We start from the raw sequence: 15,725 nt of genomic DNA, 5'->3' as shown, positions 1-15,725 counted from the left end.
ACAGCAAGATGAGGGTGCGCACACAGACGTTCACGCTTCCTACTTGGCTAGGCATCTGAACGACACGGGCACTCTTTTTAAACTTCACAGCGATCTTCATTACAGCGAGTTTAGGGCGTGGTACTGTTCAGAAACGTTATCAGTAAGGACCACAGTGATAAGTTCTGTTTCTAATACTTCCTAAGAGGCTGTTTCTGGTGTTCTTGCTCACAGGTGATTTGGAACCCCAGTCAAGGCAGTGACACCTGGGTGGTTATAATGGTCATAATTCCGTAGTATAAAATACACTGCGGTAATTTTGGCTTCTGTTTGGAGTTGCAGTTTTTAGTATTTTGGTTGCACGTCTCTTTGTTCTCATGCAGGCATTAATGAGGCTTTTGAGAACTGAATCGACATGCAGTGGAGAGGTGATTCATCAGACAGATGCTCCATGTGCTCCTCTCTCTCCACCTCTACCACTCAGACACCGTCTCTCTCTCTCTCTCTCTCTCTCTCTCTCTCTCTCTCTCACTCTCTCTCTCTCTCTCTCTCTCTTACTTTCTCTCTCACACCCTTCCAACATTCTCACTAGTCTTTATACTCCGTCTGCTACTTCTGTCTCACTGTTCTATCTAGACTCCTCATTCACAGCATCCTTTACGCTTTCACACGCCGGTTTGCCTCTCCTTCTGTTTCTCCTCTGCCCGTTCTTTCAATCTCTCTTTATACAGAATCAATGGCAGGACTTGGAACCTATCCTACCCCCCCCCCCCCCCCCCCCCCCCCATTTAATAATGTATTAGTATGTGGCTCTGAGTGTGTATGTATATAAGTTACTACAGGTGTGTGTGTGTGTGTGTGTGTGTGTGTGTGTGTGTGTGTGTGTGTGTGCGTGTGTGTGTGTGTGTGTGTGTGATCTTCAATAGTGAAATTGGAGTGGCGCTAATAGCACTGTAATGACGTGTCTTGCTGGCGTCTCCGGTGTAACATAGTAAAGGATCTTCTTCTCCGATTTCGAGTGTGTGTGTTTGAGAGAGAGCACACATGTGAGCCATGCTGCTTAGGGCCGGAGTGTGTGGTCTGACTGCTATAACCACATCAAGCAGAGAATTGCACACTGATGTAACATGGTTAATCCCAAATATTGAGTAAGTAGCTGTTGTAATAATGTCTTCATCCCTATAGATTTGCCAGTGATTAATTCCAATAACAAGCACACTAATGCCTGGAGGAATGTTTGCAGTACAATGGTAACCCACATCCTTCACAGCTTCCATTGATTATCACTAGGAACTTCTATAAAGCTATAAAGAAGTGCTTTTTGCCATCATGTCTCCGGGGGAATATTGAATTATAATTGGTTTACTTTGAGGTAAATAAATTGATATCTTGACAGGGTTCTATTTTTATTGATGGTAAATGGATGTAAATGACAGACAGGGGCTGGATGAATGATGGGTTGGATAGCTGAGTATTTACTGTGGCGTATAAGCTAGTTCTCTTGTTACTGGTAGTTGAAGTGCTTCCTCTACATGTCTCCAGATGCCATATCAGCCTCTTTCTTCCAGTGTCTGTCTTCCTTCCTGTCTGTCTCTCTCATTTCTTTCGTCACTGTCCTCCCTGTCTTACTGCCTTCACCTCAGCCGTTCTTTTATCAGTTCATACCTGCGCCTCCTCCTCCGTCTTTCTCCTCTCTTTCTCCTGCTCATCCTCGTCAGGCGTGCGGTATGGCCTGGAGCGTAGCCCTGTAGGCTCGTCTGTGATCTTCTAGCATGTCTGAGTGTCCATGCTGGCTCTGGGCTCCTGCAGTTGCAGAATGTTGTCACTGCGACCGAGTTAGCAGGCAGCGAAACTCCAGGGGGAGGAGGAGGGGCTGCGTTCACGCTCATCACATGCTAAGGGTTAAGGGTCAAGGCACAGGCCAAGCTGGGGAATGATAGATTTTCTGTTAGTTTGGAGCATGGTATGTGTGCGTATGTGTGTGTGTTGTGGTTGCATGTATGCGTGTTGCTTGCGTGTGCCTGTGTTTGTACATGTGATTGTGGGCATGTGTGTTTTGAGAGCGGGAGGGAGGGAGGGAGAAGCTCAGCGAATCAGAATGAAGTAAAGCGATAAGCAGAAACAAGGAAGTAGAGGAAGAGTGAGACGAGAGACCAGATGTAGATCAGCCCCCCCAACACACACACACACACACACACACACACACACACACACACACACACACACACACACACACACACACACACTTTCACAAATGTAGACAATTAAGTGTTGTGGTTACATTCTCTAAATAAAGTAAAGCTCCACTTCATCTTGACTTGAGTCGTGTGGTAAAGGCCATCACATGCTGATGCATATAACCTTACCAAAGTAACCCCTCAAAGTGTCGTATAGAATGAGAAGTACACGCATGGACGCATGGCTGCATGTGTGTATGCTAATTGTGCAGCAGTTTTTAAAAAGTACAATCATTAACAGATAGTTCGGCATTTAGTATAAACCACAGTCATGACGCTTGTTTTTGAGGGTTATTTATTTGTTTGTGTGTGGTCCTTCTTTCTTGTTTACTCTATAATATGCAGTTTCTCTGTTTGATTGAGCAGTAAATGCTTTCCTAACCGCCCTTGGGATAGCCTTCGCCTCCCTGGCTGTTGCATTTACAGAGCACTTCTGTTCTTTAATGCACATACATACCCACGCAGGGACCCACACAGTCTTCTGCCCAAAGGGTCTACCTGCACGATATTCTAAAACAGTGGAGAATTGCAGTAATAACAAAATAGATCTGCAATTTGTATTATGCTAATCACGGACATGAGTCACTGCTTGTTAGAGGTATTGCTCTTACAGCACCGGTGGCATAGCTAAGACTAAAGCATGAATATCTTGCCATACCACGAAGCGACGGGCCATTCCTGAGGTGAACAGGAAATCATGAAGACACAGCTTTGGTTTGATCCAGCCACTCCGGGTTCGGACCAGTAAACGTTACCTTGGACATATTCTGCTTGTTTGTGTTCTAGTGTGCGGTTGTCTGTGTGCGTTTGTGTGTTCTATCGGGCGTATAGGTGTGGCTGTGTGTGTACGACTGTGTTTATTAGACGGCGTAAGAGCGTAGAGGGCCGTCCATATGTTCAGCCCAGGCAGGCAGGAGTGCTAACGCAGCAGTGTTCCCTAATGACACCCTCGGCAGCTCGGAGAACAAGCCTCTGCCTGCCTAACCAACACCACCACCCTAACCTCCACTCCCTACGTTCTCTCTCTCTCCCTCCGTCCCTTTCTATCCGTCCCTCTCCCCCTTCTCTTTCTTTCTGTTCTTTCGTTACTTTTTCAGTTGCACTTGCTTGGTGACACAGTCTCGTTCATGCATACGTGCACACACACACACGCACATATGTGCAAGTACACACACAGGCACAAGTACACACACAGGCACAAGTACACACACAGGCACGTCTGACATTGCCTCGCCACTGTTGTCTACAGGACTGTTGTTGCGTTCAGCAGGGTGTGCTGTGCCGGTAGTGAGCTAGACTCCTACTCCTGCTGTCTGGAGTGAATCTTCCTACTGCTCTGGGCTAGGCAAAGTTTTACCTGTGCAGTATACTGGGTCACTCATTGTTCTGTTTGGAGCCGGGAAGTAACTGAATTGGACGTGTGTTTTTGTAACTGTTCTTTCTTTGCTCTTTATTGTAGATCATCAGAAACTGGAACGAGAGGCCCGAATCTGTCGTCTTCTCAAGCACCCCAACATTGGTGAGTGTGCTACTTGGAAACTGCTTTCTTATGCTCTATGTATGTATGTATTTAAACACATGTGTGTCTATTGGGGTGTGTGTGTGTGTGTGAGAGAGAGAGAAAGAGTGATGGAGTGAGAGGGGTGTGTGTGTGTGTGCTCGTGCGTAGGTTCTTGCCATGAGTGAATTGGGCCAGAATCTTTTCCTGGACCAAAAGCCAGACACACACACACTTTTTTTTTCAGTGAGGAGAGAAATGAAGGACGATTATTGGAGAGAAGCATAGAGACAGAGAGAGAAAAGTTTGCACAGGGGACTATTAATAGCGGGTGGAGGTGGGTATCTGGTAGGAGCTCGAGGGGGCGCTCTGTGTGGGAGGCTTCCGCACTCCAACACAGTAATTATCACCAGCAAGGCCTGGAAGACAGGAGTGCTGAAAGGAGGAGAGCCCATGAGAAAATGGCTGGGAGAAGATAACGAAGACAGAAGAATGGAGGTACAAAAGAAGTGGCACCTGGTCTAACCACCTGCTTATGGATTATGTCTCCGCTTAACATTCGGAGGGATAAAAGGGACCGTTCAGCGTTTTGGCGGTGAACCCCTCTGGCCCCGGACCTGTTTCGTGTGGCGTCGGGTCGTTAGGGTCCAGTGCTGCAACTGGTTCTTGGTGTGTTTGGTTTAAAGCTTGTGTCACAGTCTCTTAGCCTAATATAATGTTCAGAGCAGCTGTCCAGCTCTCTTCCCATGCAGAGGAGAGATGCCTCCAACAGCTGCATGGAGGGTAGCTCGCATCAACTCTATTTACTGAACGCATGCTATGAATGAATTAAGCTTTTGTTTTAGAAGCATTTGCAGATGAGACAAACTTGTTCTGTCTGTGAAACGTATTCAGAATTCAAATGGCGCAGAAGTCAATGGGCTGCTATGCAGCACAGCCTGCGTATGGTTGTCCCATCATCTGCAGGTGCTGGGATGTGGTCCACGCCCCCCTGCTCCACCCCCCTGGTTAATTTGGTTGCCTTATTTTTACGTTTGGCTGAGCTCTCTTTCAGAGGGACAGCTTGACATGTTTTCTGCTTGGACTGCACATTAAAGCTGAACAAAGGGAGCAGTGGAGGAGAATAGAGTGGGTGATGTGTGGAGTGACGGGGGGAGTAACGTGCACTAGAAGCTCTTTGGCCTCTCTCCTGCCGTCACTGTAGGCCTGCGAATATACACATGCACAAACATGGTCCACACACCCACTCCCCTCCCGTTTGGCATAACTGTGCAATTTTAACAAAGAAATACAGAATACAATTAACCTTGAATCCAGGATAATTGAGTCAGACTATATATACACAAATGAAAATGGAAGGTGAAACAAAAAATATGTGAAGGTATAAGAAAAATAAATTAGTGCTGTGGCACAGAAGATAAAGGTGAGTCAAAACAACTAAAGAATCCAAAATGTGACTAAAGTGCAAATCTGTTGAATTCTAAAATGATTGTGACAACAGTTAGCTGTGTGTGTGTGTGTGTGTGTATACACAGTTATGTGATTAACAAAGTCCACCCTCTTTAAATTTTGTGGTTATAAAGGGAATAATTAAAAATCATCTGCTGCTTACTAGGTCTTAAAATTTGGATAAATACAACCTCAAATGAGCAATAAAACATGACAAATTACACAATTTCATTATTTATTTCACAAAGATTAGGCCAAAATGCAGAAACCGTGTGTAAAACATTAGGTCCGCCCTTACTGCATCCGCAGGGATTAAGAGGGTTAATCTCCATGCAAATCAGATGCCCTTGATGAACTGATCGTGAACAAGGGTGAGAACCTCCAGTAAAGCAGAGGTCAAAGCACATCTGGAACTTTCCGGTGTGTTGACACTTAGCATGCCAAGGAGGAAAGACGTGCAATGATCTTAGCTAAGCAATTATTGCTGCCCATCAATCAGAGAAGGGTTATACGGCCATTTAAAAACAATCTGAATTAGGAAAATACTTAATGTATGGTTTGGTTGGAAGGGATGCCAGGAGAAAGCCTCTTCTTTCCAAAATGAGCATGGCAACATGGCAACAAACTTTCATCTGGAACAGTGTCCTTTGGACATGGGCCATCAGGGTCTGCAAGGCCTTCTCTACTCACCTAAAATATCAGAATCACAAACTGATTACAGTATATTTAGTCCAAGAATAATTATTAAATAATTCCAAATGGTCTGTCCGCTTCCTTTTAGAGGTTTTCTGTTGATTGTGCTGTTTCCAGACATGTATTTTCATATTAAAGCATTTAACCAATCACATTTGAGCCATCATTTGTTGCAAGGCAGGGTCAAAGTGAAAGAATTTTTCCCGGAGGCCTTAACCTGCAGGCCCTCTAACACAAAATAAATAAATAATACATTTTATTTGTAACACACTTTGTTTGAACAAACTTCAAAGTGCTACAGAGTAAAATCACTGATATAGAAACACATAAAACCAACAATTTCTTTAAGTGGTAAAATCTGCTAAGTCCTTTTTTTAAAAAAACTTTCAACAGTCTGTGGTGCCCGCATATGATCAAGGAGGGTATTTCATAAGCGAGGGGCGGCAGAAGAAAAACCTCATCACCCATTGTGCTGAGCTTAGTTCTTGGCGGAAGGAGGTGGTTCGAATTTTTAGAACGGAGAGATTGTGAGGAGGTTTGAGGTGTGAGAAGATCTTTCAGCCATTTCCGTAGATGCACTGGTAGGTGAGGAGTGAGACCTTGTATTCGATTCTGACTGAGACCGGGTGCCATTTCACACCCAGACCTTCCGTAATGCTCTGTCTGAACCAATATGGCAACATCACCGTGTTCAGACCCATTGGTTGGATAGTCTAGATCGGTCCAATCTAGCTGTTTTGTCACCCCACGATAGCAGAAGAAGAAATAGATTTGGTGGCAGATTTTCTTCCAATGCCATTTTCGAGACGTACTAGACAAAAGGTCGAACAACACCGAAGCTAGCTAGCCTGTCTCAACCAGGAAGCAGATTTGTCCACCACGTCGTAGTTGATGGTAGTAGTTTCCTATCATCATTTGCTTTGATGGCGATAGAAGGACTTCTTGATGGAACTGAAGCGCACGGATAATCGGTATGACAGAGTAATTGAACTGTTTTGAGGAAAGAGATGAGGATGGATTTTGCTTACGGATAATCTGAAATGTTGCTATTTCCCTAAATAATAATGCAAGTTTATGAGGTTATTATTGGTGTTTTCTTGTGTGTCACAGCTATAGCTGCAGTAGAAGGAGACCTGTTCACCCCTGGTTTGTTCATTCAATAAAGGAATTTATTAAGGCTACAGGAGTTATCTATCTGTGATGCAATGACTCTTTATACTATATTTCTGCATATTAGTTTCTGAGGGGTAGATTGGTTCAGAGGCCTGGGTGTGAAATGCACGGTTACAAAGTGGAGCTGTATGGCGCCACGCTTGGCAAAAAGCAAACATGGCATATCGGCAGAAACACCTGATTACCAATTATCAAGCATGGTGGTGGAAAGGTTATTAGGGCTGTTTTTGTAGCCACAGGTCCGAGTTGAACATGAACAACGCTGTATACCTGAGTATTTTAGAGTCAAACATGAGCCTGAAATAGGGTCATGCAACAGGATAATGATTCAAAGCACACCAGCAAAGGTTCAATAGAATGGCTGAACAAGAAAAAGATATGGCCCAACCAAAGGCCAGACCTCAATACTCTGGCAGGACTTTGCGAGCTGTACTAATGCTTTAAACCCCCCATACTCAAATAGCGGCCCGCGGGCCACATGCAGCCCGTGGGCTATCTATTTCTGGCCCGCGAGCTGTTTTGAAAAGTGTATTTTTTTTAGGAATCTTTTTTTTCAATAACGCTATCCGCTCTTATTTTGAAATCGCGCACCGCGATCTCAAGACGATGCTGGGGATTGCCTTTATGGCAACAACAAACAGGTAGCAGACGCCCAAATGCGTTCGCCAACCCCCCCACCCTGTAACCGGCCCCTTCAGTGATTGAAAAAATAAAATGTGGCCCGTCATCCTTTCTATTTGAGTACCCCTGCTCTAAACTAATGCTCACAAAACTCAATGATCTGAAACGAAAAGAAAATATTGAAAAGAAAATTTTATATATATACGAAATGTATAAAAATACACATTGACAAGTTTGTGAACTCATTGAGTAGTTTAGATTTTTCTGTTTCGCCATGATTATTTTATTATTATTTTTTGTATATGAAATGTCAAGTTTATCTTCATTAATTCCATGTGAGTTGCTAGCAGACCACATGAAACATGGAATCAGATCATGTACAAAAGTAAATGAACCACAGCTGCATTGATAACGTCAATTAGGTAAAAGATTTAAGTGGAACACATGCGAGCACTCAAGTATCCATTAAGCAGTCCAATCAAAGGAGACATCCTTGGGAAAAGATTTGAGCCACATTGATTAAAAGGGAGAGGAAAACGACCAAACCACTGTCGTGCCAAGGTGTAAAGCACACACACCAACAATGCGTAGAGGAAAGGAGATATCCATGGATGGTGGTAATGGCCCATCAGTCTGGGCAAATCTACAAGACCATTTCCAAAAGATTCCAGCGCCGTCCACCCACTGTAGAACAAATAATTTACAAATGGAGGCACTCAGCATCACCGTAACTCTGCCCGAAACTAAGAAGCGGACGGCCATGAACACTTACACCAAGAAGCACCAGAAAAATGATAAATCAGGAAAAATGCCAAGTCACACCTCACCACCTCTGTGGCAGCATCTGGGACAAAATGTACATGTGTCTACAATCAGGTGTAAAATCAGAAGACATGGGAGAGTTGCTAGAAAGAAGCATCTGCTCTCAAGAAAGAACAAAGCTGCCCGTTTAAACTTTGCCAGAGTGCACTTGGACAAACCAGAGACTTTCTGGAAGTCCATTCACTGGACACGGGCCAAAATTGAATTACTTTGTCACAATCACAGACACCATATTTGGACAAAAGTCAACACTGAAGAGAAAAACGTCCTCCCAACAGTCAAGCATGGTGGTGGAAATGTGAAGGTCTGGGCCAGATCCAGACCTGGATGACACCATATTATCCAGGGAGCCATCAATTCCCAGGCCCATCAACACATTCTTGACCAGAATCTCCTGCCATCAGTCAAGGAGTTGAAGCTGTGACAGAAATGGATTATGCGGCAGGACCACAATCCAAATAATTCCAGCAAAACTAGGGAATGGCTTAAGAGAAAGAAGACTTGCCCCTTGGACTGACCCAGTCAATGTCTGGACCGCAATCCCATAGTAATGCTGTGGTAAGATCTGAAGTGCGCAGTACATACCAAATGTCCCTCCAACCTTAGTCAACTGGTGGAGTTCTGTAAGGAGGAGTGGGCAAAAAGCAGATGTGAGACACTCGTTTGTGGATACTGAAGATGTTTGGTTGGAATAATGGCTGTAAAAAGAGGTGCTACTAACAAAGAGTTCACATACTTTTGCACTTTTGCGGGTTTGTTGAGACAGAAATTACTGTTGTTGAATAAATAATGAAAGTGTCTTTCTTGGAAGGTCTGCTTTACATATTCAGATTTGGATGTTCATTTCGTAAGATTATTAAAAACATTTTTTTTAGAAAACAATGTCCATGTTTACCTTTCAAACACAAAGTAGTATATGTATGCAAGTAGTTGTGATGGACCTGCTCCATCAGCCCTGATCTGTCTTCCTGTCCTTCTGTCCTCCTGACCTCCTGTCCTTTTGTCCTTCTGTCCTTGGTGAGTTTCTCCGCTTGTTCCTTCCTTCCTCCTTATGTTCTTTTGCATAGTTGCTAAGTTGGTCTTCCTCTCAGGGCTCTCTGAAATCTCCTGCTATTCTGGGCAGGGTTTGCTCAAAAGACACACACACGCACACACGCACTTCTCATGTCTTCTGTTTCACCTTTTTGTTTCTCTCTGCCTCTTTCCAGACCTTTTCTTCTGTCTTTATTCTTGTCTTTCTCGAAGACGCTCTCTCTGTCTCTACCACTCTGTCCTACCCTCTCTTGCACTCTGGGTATGGCACTGTATGTGAAACACCGCTTACAAATACGACACAGAAATGCACACGCACATACATTCACGCTCAAATCTCCAGTCCATGGTTGTGTGCACAGTGATGTGTTGATTCATTGAGATTCTTATGGAAGATGGTAGCTATCTATTACTGTGATGTTATGATGTTTGATTCTGTACACTTCTTAATATTCAATATACCTCCTCTGTTTTTCTCTGTAGTCCGACTCCATGACAGTATTGCAGAAGAAGGTTTTCATTACCTGGTGTTTGACCTGTGAGTATGACTGAATTTGCTCACACATACAAGTGTACTGCAGAATCATAAAATAATGTACAACGTTAGCACAAAGATCTGATCACCCAGCTGAGCTCATATGCTGTTGTCAATATGATGCACATGGATCTTACACCATTTATATGTTTTATAAAAGGCCAACATTGGTATATTTTCACCCTCCCCACTCCCCCCACTAAAAGACCTACAAACTCTATAGCCTAATACCATGCTAGTACAAACCAGAAGTGACTGCTGCGTCATGGTGTGTGTGTGTGTGGGTGTGGGTGTGGGTGTGGGTGAGCGCGCGTGCATGCCTGCGGTGGTGTGTGTGCCTGTGTGTTCATGCGTGCGTGTGTGTGTGTGTGTGTGTGAGAGAGAGTACTTAGGACTCCCTGGTTTCCAAATCACACCATCTTCTACCCTACCACATTCTGTTCACCCATCTCACTCCCTCACTCTTCCTACCCCTCTCTCTGCAGTGTGACCGGGGGCGAGCTGTTTGAAGACATCGTTGCCAGAGAGTATTACAGTGAGGCTGATGCGAGGTGGGCGCTCCAATTTACTGTTGCCTTGGTTACTGCTCTGCAGCCTGCAGCACGCGGGTCACTTGCACACGCACGCACACACGTGCACACGCGCCGACGATCACGTGCGTGTTTAAAAGCACAGAACGAGTGAGGAGAGGAGGCTCTTTTAATGGTATTATTTGGTCAGTTATCAGCAGAGGGGGCGTTGGGAGATGGACCCCCCGTGCCCCTGTACACGGCCAGGCGTGCGCTCGCCCGCACACACGCACACCTCTTGATTTTGCGTCCTTATTTTTTGTTGTCTGTTCTCCTCCCTCATGCCGTTCTTCATCTAGTTGCTCCTCTTCATCATTCACTTTGCTCCCGCTGTGCTGCTGGGTCCGCAGAGCCCGGTAGTCTTCCAAAAGCAGTGAAAGCCCTGAGATCACAAGGGGTGTTTGTGGACGCGGCCGTGTTGCGTGAACAGTGCGGAGCCTTTCCTGGGTCTGCAGTAGTGAGTTAGTTGGGTATCTTTTAAAACGGTGATTGTGCGTAAATCTAAAGCTAGATTATATTTTAGGAATGTCTTTACTATTTTTTTCTTTCTTTTTTTTTCTTCTTCCTTTTAATAGCGTTTAAGGTACTGGCTAACGGCAGGCGTCTGCTACCATCAACGTGTTAACTAGCCATGGTAACGTGGCATGCGCTAGTTGCTTTTGTTGCCTGTACCATCCATTTCAGAGCGCTAGCTTGGTAAGCTTTCAGTCCACAGTGTGTTGTTTAAAAAAAAAAATTATAAAATTACTATTTTATCATTCAAGACATGTTGGAGTCCAGTTTTTTGTTCTTCAGTTTATTAAAAAAGCTGCAAACTGCTAACATTGCTAGGATAACTGGAAGTCAACAGCAAAGCAAACCTTCATAAAATACATGCCCACATATTTCTCTCAGCTCCAACGTTATCCAACCAACTCCTTAACTCAACCCTTTTCCAAGTCTTAAGGTTTGATGGGTTTTAGGATGCATAATAACTCAATGACTCAAACATCACGTCATCAATGTGACTGGATGCGGTTGAGAAGTTTGTGGGCATGCAACTTATTTTCAGAGGTTGCTGTTGCTGTTGACTTCAGGGTCAGTGTAAATATTATTTTTCACCGACCTGTCTCTTAAGTGGCACCAGAATCTGCGCTGTGATTCGGTCCGGCAGACACCAATCATATAGGAGCCGGTGCTATATTCGTTCGTGATTTCATGCATGTGAGGGTGTGTGTGTGTGTGTGTGTGTATGTGAAACAAAGAGATCTTTGCAAAGCACTGGATGCTTGCTGGCCTGGGAGTGGAATGCTGGTATTTCAAATTCAACCAAATTTGGGCAAAGAGAATTGCTACCCTGGTCTGTCAAAAATAGCGTTCATGTTCTGTTTCTGCGCTTTCATGTGTGCGTCCACATTGCTCGCCACTGCCTTTCTTTCTCTTCCTTATTTATCCTGCCTTCTATTTATTTTCTGCCGGTCTCATCCTCCCCTTCTCTATCCATTCGGTCTTCTTAAATGTCACTTCAATTCAATTTGCTTTATTGCTGTAACAAAGTTACCCATCTGGGTGGCTGAAGTGTGGTCAGCTGTAGACTGATAAACAGCTGCGCTATGATCATACTCCTCCATCAATTCTGCAGTTAGCATCATTTGGTGGTAATCAGATAGAGCTTCATCAGTGGGTAAATAACACCGTAATAAAGAATAGACGTTTTGGATCTTGTGTTGCCCTTTATTTGTGACACCGTGGCTCACACACTCTTTAAGCATTTTGAGGTTTTTTTTGCGTGAATTCTCTTCTCTCGTGATTTTGGTTCTGCTTAATTAGTGGTTTCCTCTTTCTCTGTGTTCTAGCCAGTGCATCTGTCAGATCCTGGAGAGTGTCAATCATATTCACCAGCACGACATCGTGCACAGAGACCTCAAGGTGAGCGGGTGTCGGTCGCCACGACAACCACACTCTACCACACGCTACCACAATTGGGCTGCCTCGGAGTGCATCTATGGGGATGCCCTGCGTCTCTCACACACACACACACACACACACACACACACACACACACACACACACACACAGTATGCTGCATGTCTTACTAGTGCACTTTGAGTTAAATTACCGGAATACTTGCATATTGTAGATTTTGACAAAAAATCTTGTCTTTTAAGAGCTCAGTCTGTGTTCAGGATTTTTTAAAATCACTTAACCCATGAACCCAGGGCTGCATACCTGCTGAAGGGATCAGGGCGGTGTATGGACTGTTTTCATTAGTGAAAATGCTCTCGTTCACCCCCAGCATTGAAACTACCCTAAACCCTGCTGTCTTTGGAAGGCCCATGTTACGTGTGCAGGGGATGAATATGTCAACGGGAATGGAGAATGTCACGTAGGTTGGTAGAGCCCTGGGGGCTATCAGCAGTGTCGCCCCGAGTTCCACCAGGGCTCGGCAGGGTGGGGGGTGGGGGGGGGGGGGGGGGGGGGTGATTGTGCTGTCACATTTATCTGTGGAGCTGACATGCCTCCCTGCTAGAAGTGTGTGAGCTCATCGCCAGCTCTGCGTCGTGGTGAGGAACTAGAAAAGATGTGATCTTACTCACAGCACGCATAGCATGGCTGTGTTATTGCAGTGCCTGCGTCAGATGTGAGCACGCACCGCCTGTGTGTGTGTGTGTGTGTGTGTGTGTGTGTGTGTGGACGTGAGGCGGAGAGAACCCAATGCAGCAGAGCAGAGATGTGCCCTTTGAGTTGCCATGGTGACGGACGTGATATGACAACTGTTGCGGCTGCTTCTCCTCCAGGCTGAAGGGACAGGAGGACGAGCTACATGTCCAGGTCTCACCCATCTGTTGGTCAGAGTGGACCTGGACTTCGCTCTGAGACACATCCCTCAGCTGTCTCGTGAGCCGTGAATTTACGTGCAACTTATTAAGCTTGATTTGTCTATTTTTAGCAAATAAAAAGGTAAAAGCTAGATTTTCTTGCTAAAAAATATTCATGTTAACAGGTACTGAAAAAAAAAGAATATCCAGCTTGATTTATGTGCAGAGAAATCCATATGTTTAACTGGCCCGGGTATCTTAAGGAAGGAAGCTTTTATTTAGCCTTAGATAGGAATGTGAAGGATTGCCTCCAACACACTGACACAGTCTCTAATGAGCACCACACATGTGTGCACATGCAGCAGTCAGTACTCAAAGCAATGGTGGAATACCTCCGTGTATATTTGTGTAGAAGAGATTCTCGCTGCGTTACTGCGTGTTGGGGGGTGCATACTTGCAGGCAAGGAGTTCCTAACAAGGAATGTCAGACTTCTGGACTCTGGAATGTTCCAGACAGTCCCTCACCTAGTGCCGCCTGGGCCCCAGGCATTAATACCCCCACCCCCTGCATTAATACCCCCCACCCCCTGCATTAATACCCCCCACCCCCTGCGTCACAACAGGTATGGTCTCTCGGCAGCCCTGCTTCCGCACAGGGGTTCTGGCCTCCTCATATTGCTGCTTAGGGTGTTTATTTCAAATACAGCCTTTTAATCCGAGCGTGCACGTCTTCACTACAAACACTAACAAACCGTCTCTTCCCCCCCTCGAGTTTTGTACACAAGTGCGCACTGTTGATTCAAGGTCTTCTTTTAAGGGACGATCGCATCTTGTGTGTGTGTGTGTGTGTGTGTGCGCGCGCAGCCCGAGAACCTGCTGTTGGCCAGTAAGATGAAGGGAGCTGCAGTGAAGCTGGCTGATTTTGGACTTGCCATCGAGGTGCAGGGAGACCAGCAGGCGTGGTTCGGTAAGACACCGAGTGGCTGATGTTGGTCAACATAGCCGTCTTCACTCCCTGCCCGCTCAACCTACACGTTCTGCATCCTTTCAAAGATGAATCGACCTCTGCACTACTGATTTTAGAGGAACTGGGGAAGAGCCTGCTTTCTTCAAGTTGCCAGCGCGTCCTAAATTGATCTCGCCCCCCCCCCCCCGACAGAGAAGCTTGCCTCAAGCTAGCTATCACTATTTCGCATCGACTCTTTTGTGGTGTGAAAAGGGTACTGAAGGCAGAAAGTCTTAACTCATCTCTATTGCGTTAAGATGCAGGCTTCTCAAATCCTTTTCAGTTATTACAAGTGGAAATTCAATTTGGATCATGGATCATGATGATAAATGAAGTGAACTTCAACACAGAGGCCCATTTTGAACAGTCTCCTGAGCACCAGCAGTTCCTCCGAGCCTGCGCGGTGGCCAGCCATAACTCCCCAGGAGCCCAGCCAGCACAGTAGCACACGGCAGCGGCCATGTTGGCTCAGCGGCCATGTTGGCTCACCGCCGCTGTAGCTCTCTGACCTGCTGTGGGCTGCCGAGTTTCATGGAGTAAGTGGGTGTGTAAAACACTGCTATGCTCAGGCCATTAAAAAGGAGTACTGCCTCACTTCCCTTCACAACACACACATATATACACACTTCCAGATTTACAGTGTAATACAATGCTGTCATATATGACATGATTTACTACAAGACTATTACTCTATTGGTTATATTTTTCAGCAGGGATGGGGGCTTTCTAGGGTTAATGTAGCAATGCACTAGATATTAAAGAAACCAAAGAACGAAACAAGATAAACTATAATGAATTTTTATAGACCGTATAGACCTCAATGATATAAAAGTAAATAATGATACAAATTATATTAGAACTATGCTGGCTTATGATTAAAAGGTCAGGGAAGCTGGCTTTCAACTGAGTGCCCTATAACAGCTTAGTAAGAAAACTACTGTTAACCCTCAGATTAGCTGTGAATCACTTGGCCAGATCATGGAATTTGGGCAAATTACCGCAAATATTAAATTACCCAAAACATTATATGGCCAACCAACTGCAAGAGACCCAAAGTAGTTGCTATTCCACAGAATATACCAAATATCCTTTAATGTTAGCCATTACCTTGGCTCTGCCATTTTACTTCATAACCAGCAGATATATGCTGAACCACAGGAATCCATTGATCCAAGCCGTGTCATGGTTGTTATGTTTGGGACAGGTTTTGCAGGCACCCCTGGCTACCTGTCTCCAGAGGTCCTACGGAAAGACCCCTATGGTAAACCTGTGGACATCTGGGCATGTGGTGAGTTCTTTGCTCTTTCTTTCAC

The 15,725-nt window shown here is 45.1% G+C and overlaps 1 protein-coding gene across 8 annotated transcripts in view; it reads left to right on the top strand.

Moving 5' to 3' along the window:
• Nucleotides 1-15,725, top strand: part of camk2g1 (calcium/calmodulin-dependent protein kinase (CaM kinase) II gamma 1) — a 52,084-nt gene that overhangs the window by 21,726 nt on the left and 14,633 nt on the right. For all 8 annotated transcript variants that reach the window (XM_076999522.1, XM_076999519.1, XM_076999516.1 and 5 more), the window contains exons 3-8: nt 3,676-3,735; nt 9,988-10,042; nt 10,525-10,590; nt 12,444-12,516; nt 14,271-14,373; nt 15,617-15,700. In XM_076999522.1, coding sequence (XP_076855637.1) covers nt 3,676-3,735; nt 9,988-10,042; nt 10,525-10,590; nt 12,444-12,516; nt 14,271-14,373; nt 15,617-15,700 — 441 coding nt within the window. The remainder of the gene's footprint in view (nt 1-3,675; nt 3,736-9,987; nt 10,043-10,524; nt 10,591-12,443; nt 12,517-14,270; nt 14,374-15,616; nt 15,701-15,725) is intronic.

The sequence above is a fragment of the Brachyhypopomus gauderio genome, chromosome 3 (assembly GCF_052324685.1).
Source record: "Brachyhypopomus gauderio isolate BG-103 chromosome 3, BGAUD_0.2, whole genome shotgun sequence".
Lineage (NCBI taxonomy): Eukaryota > Metazoa > Chordata > Actinopteri > Gymnotiformes > Hypopomidae > Brachyhypopomus > Brachyhypopomus gauderio.
Note: the sequence above shows the minus strand (reverse complement) of the source record. Positions and strands in the feature narration are given on the sequence as shown.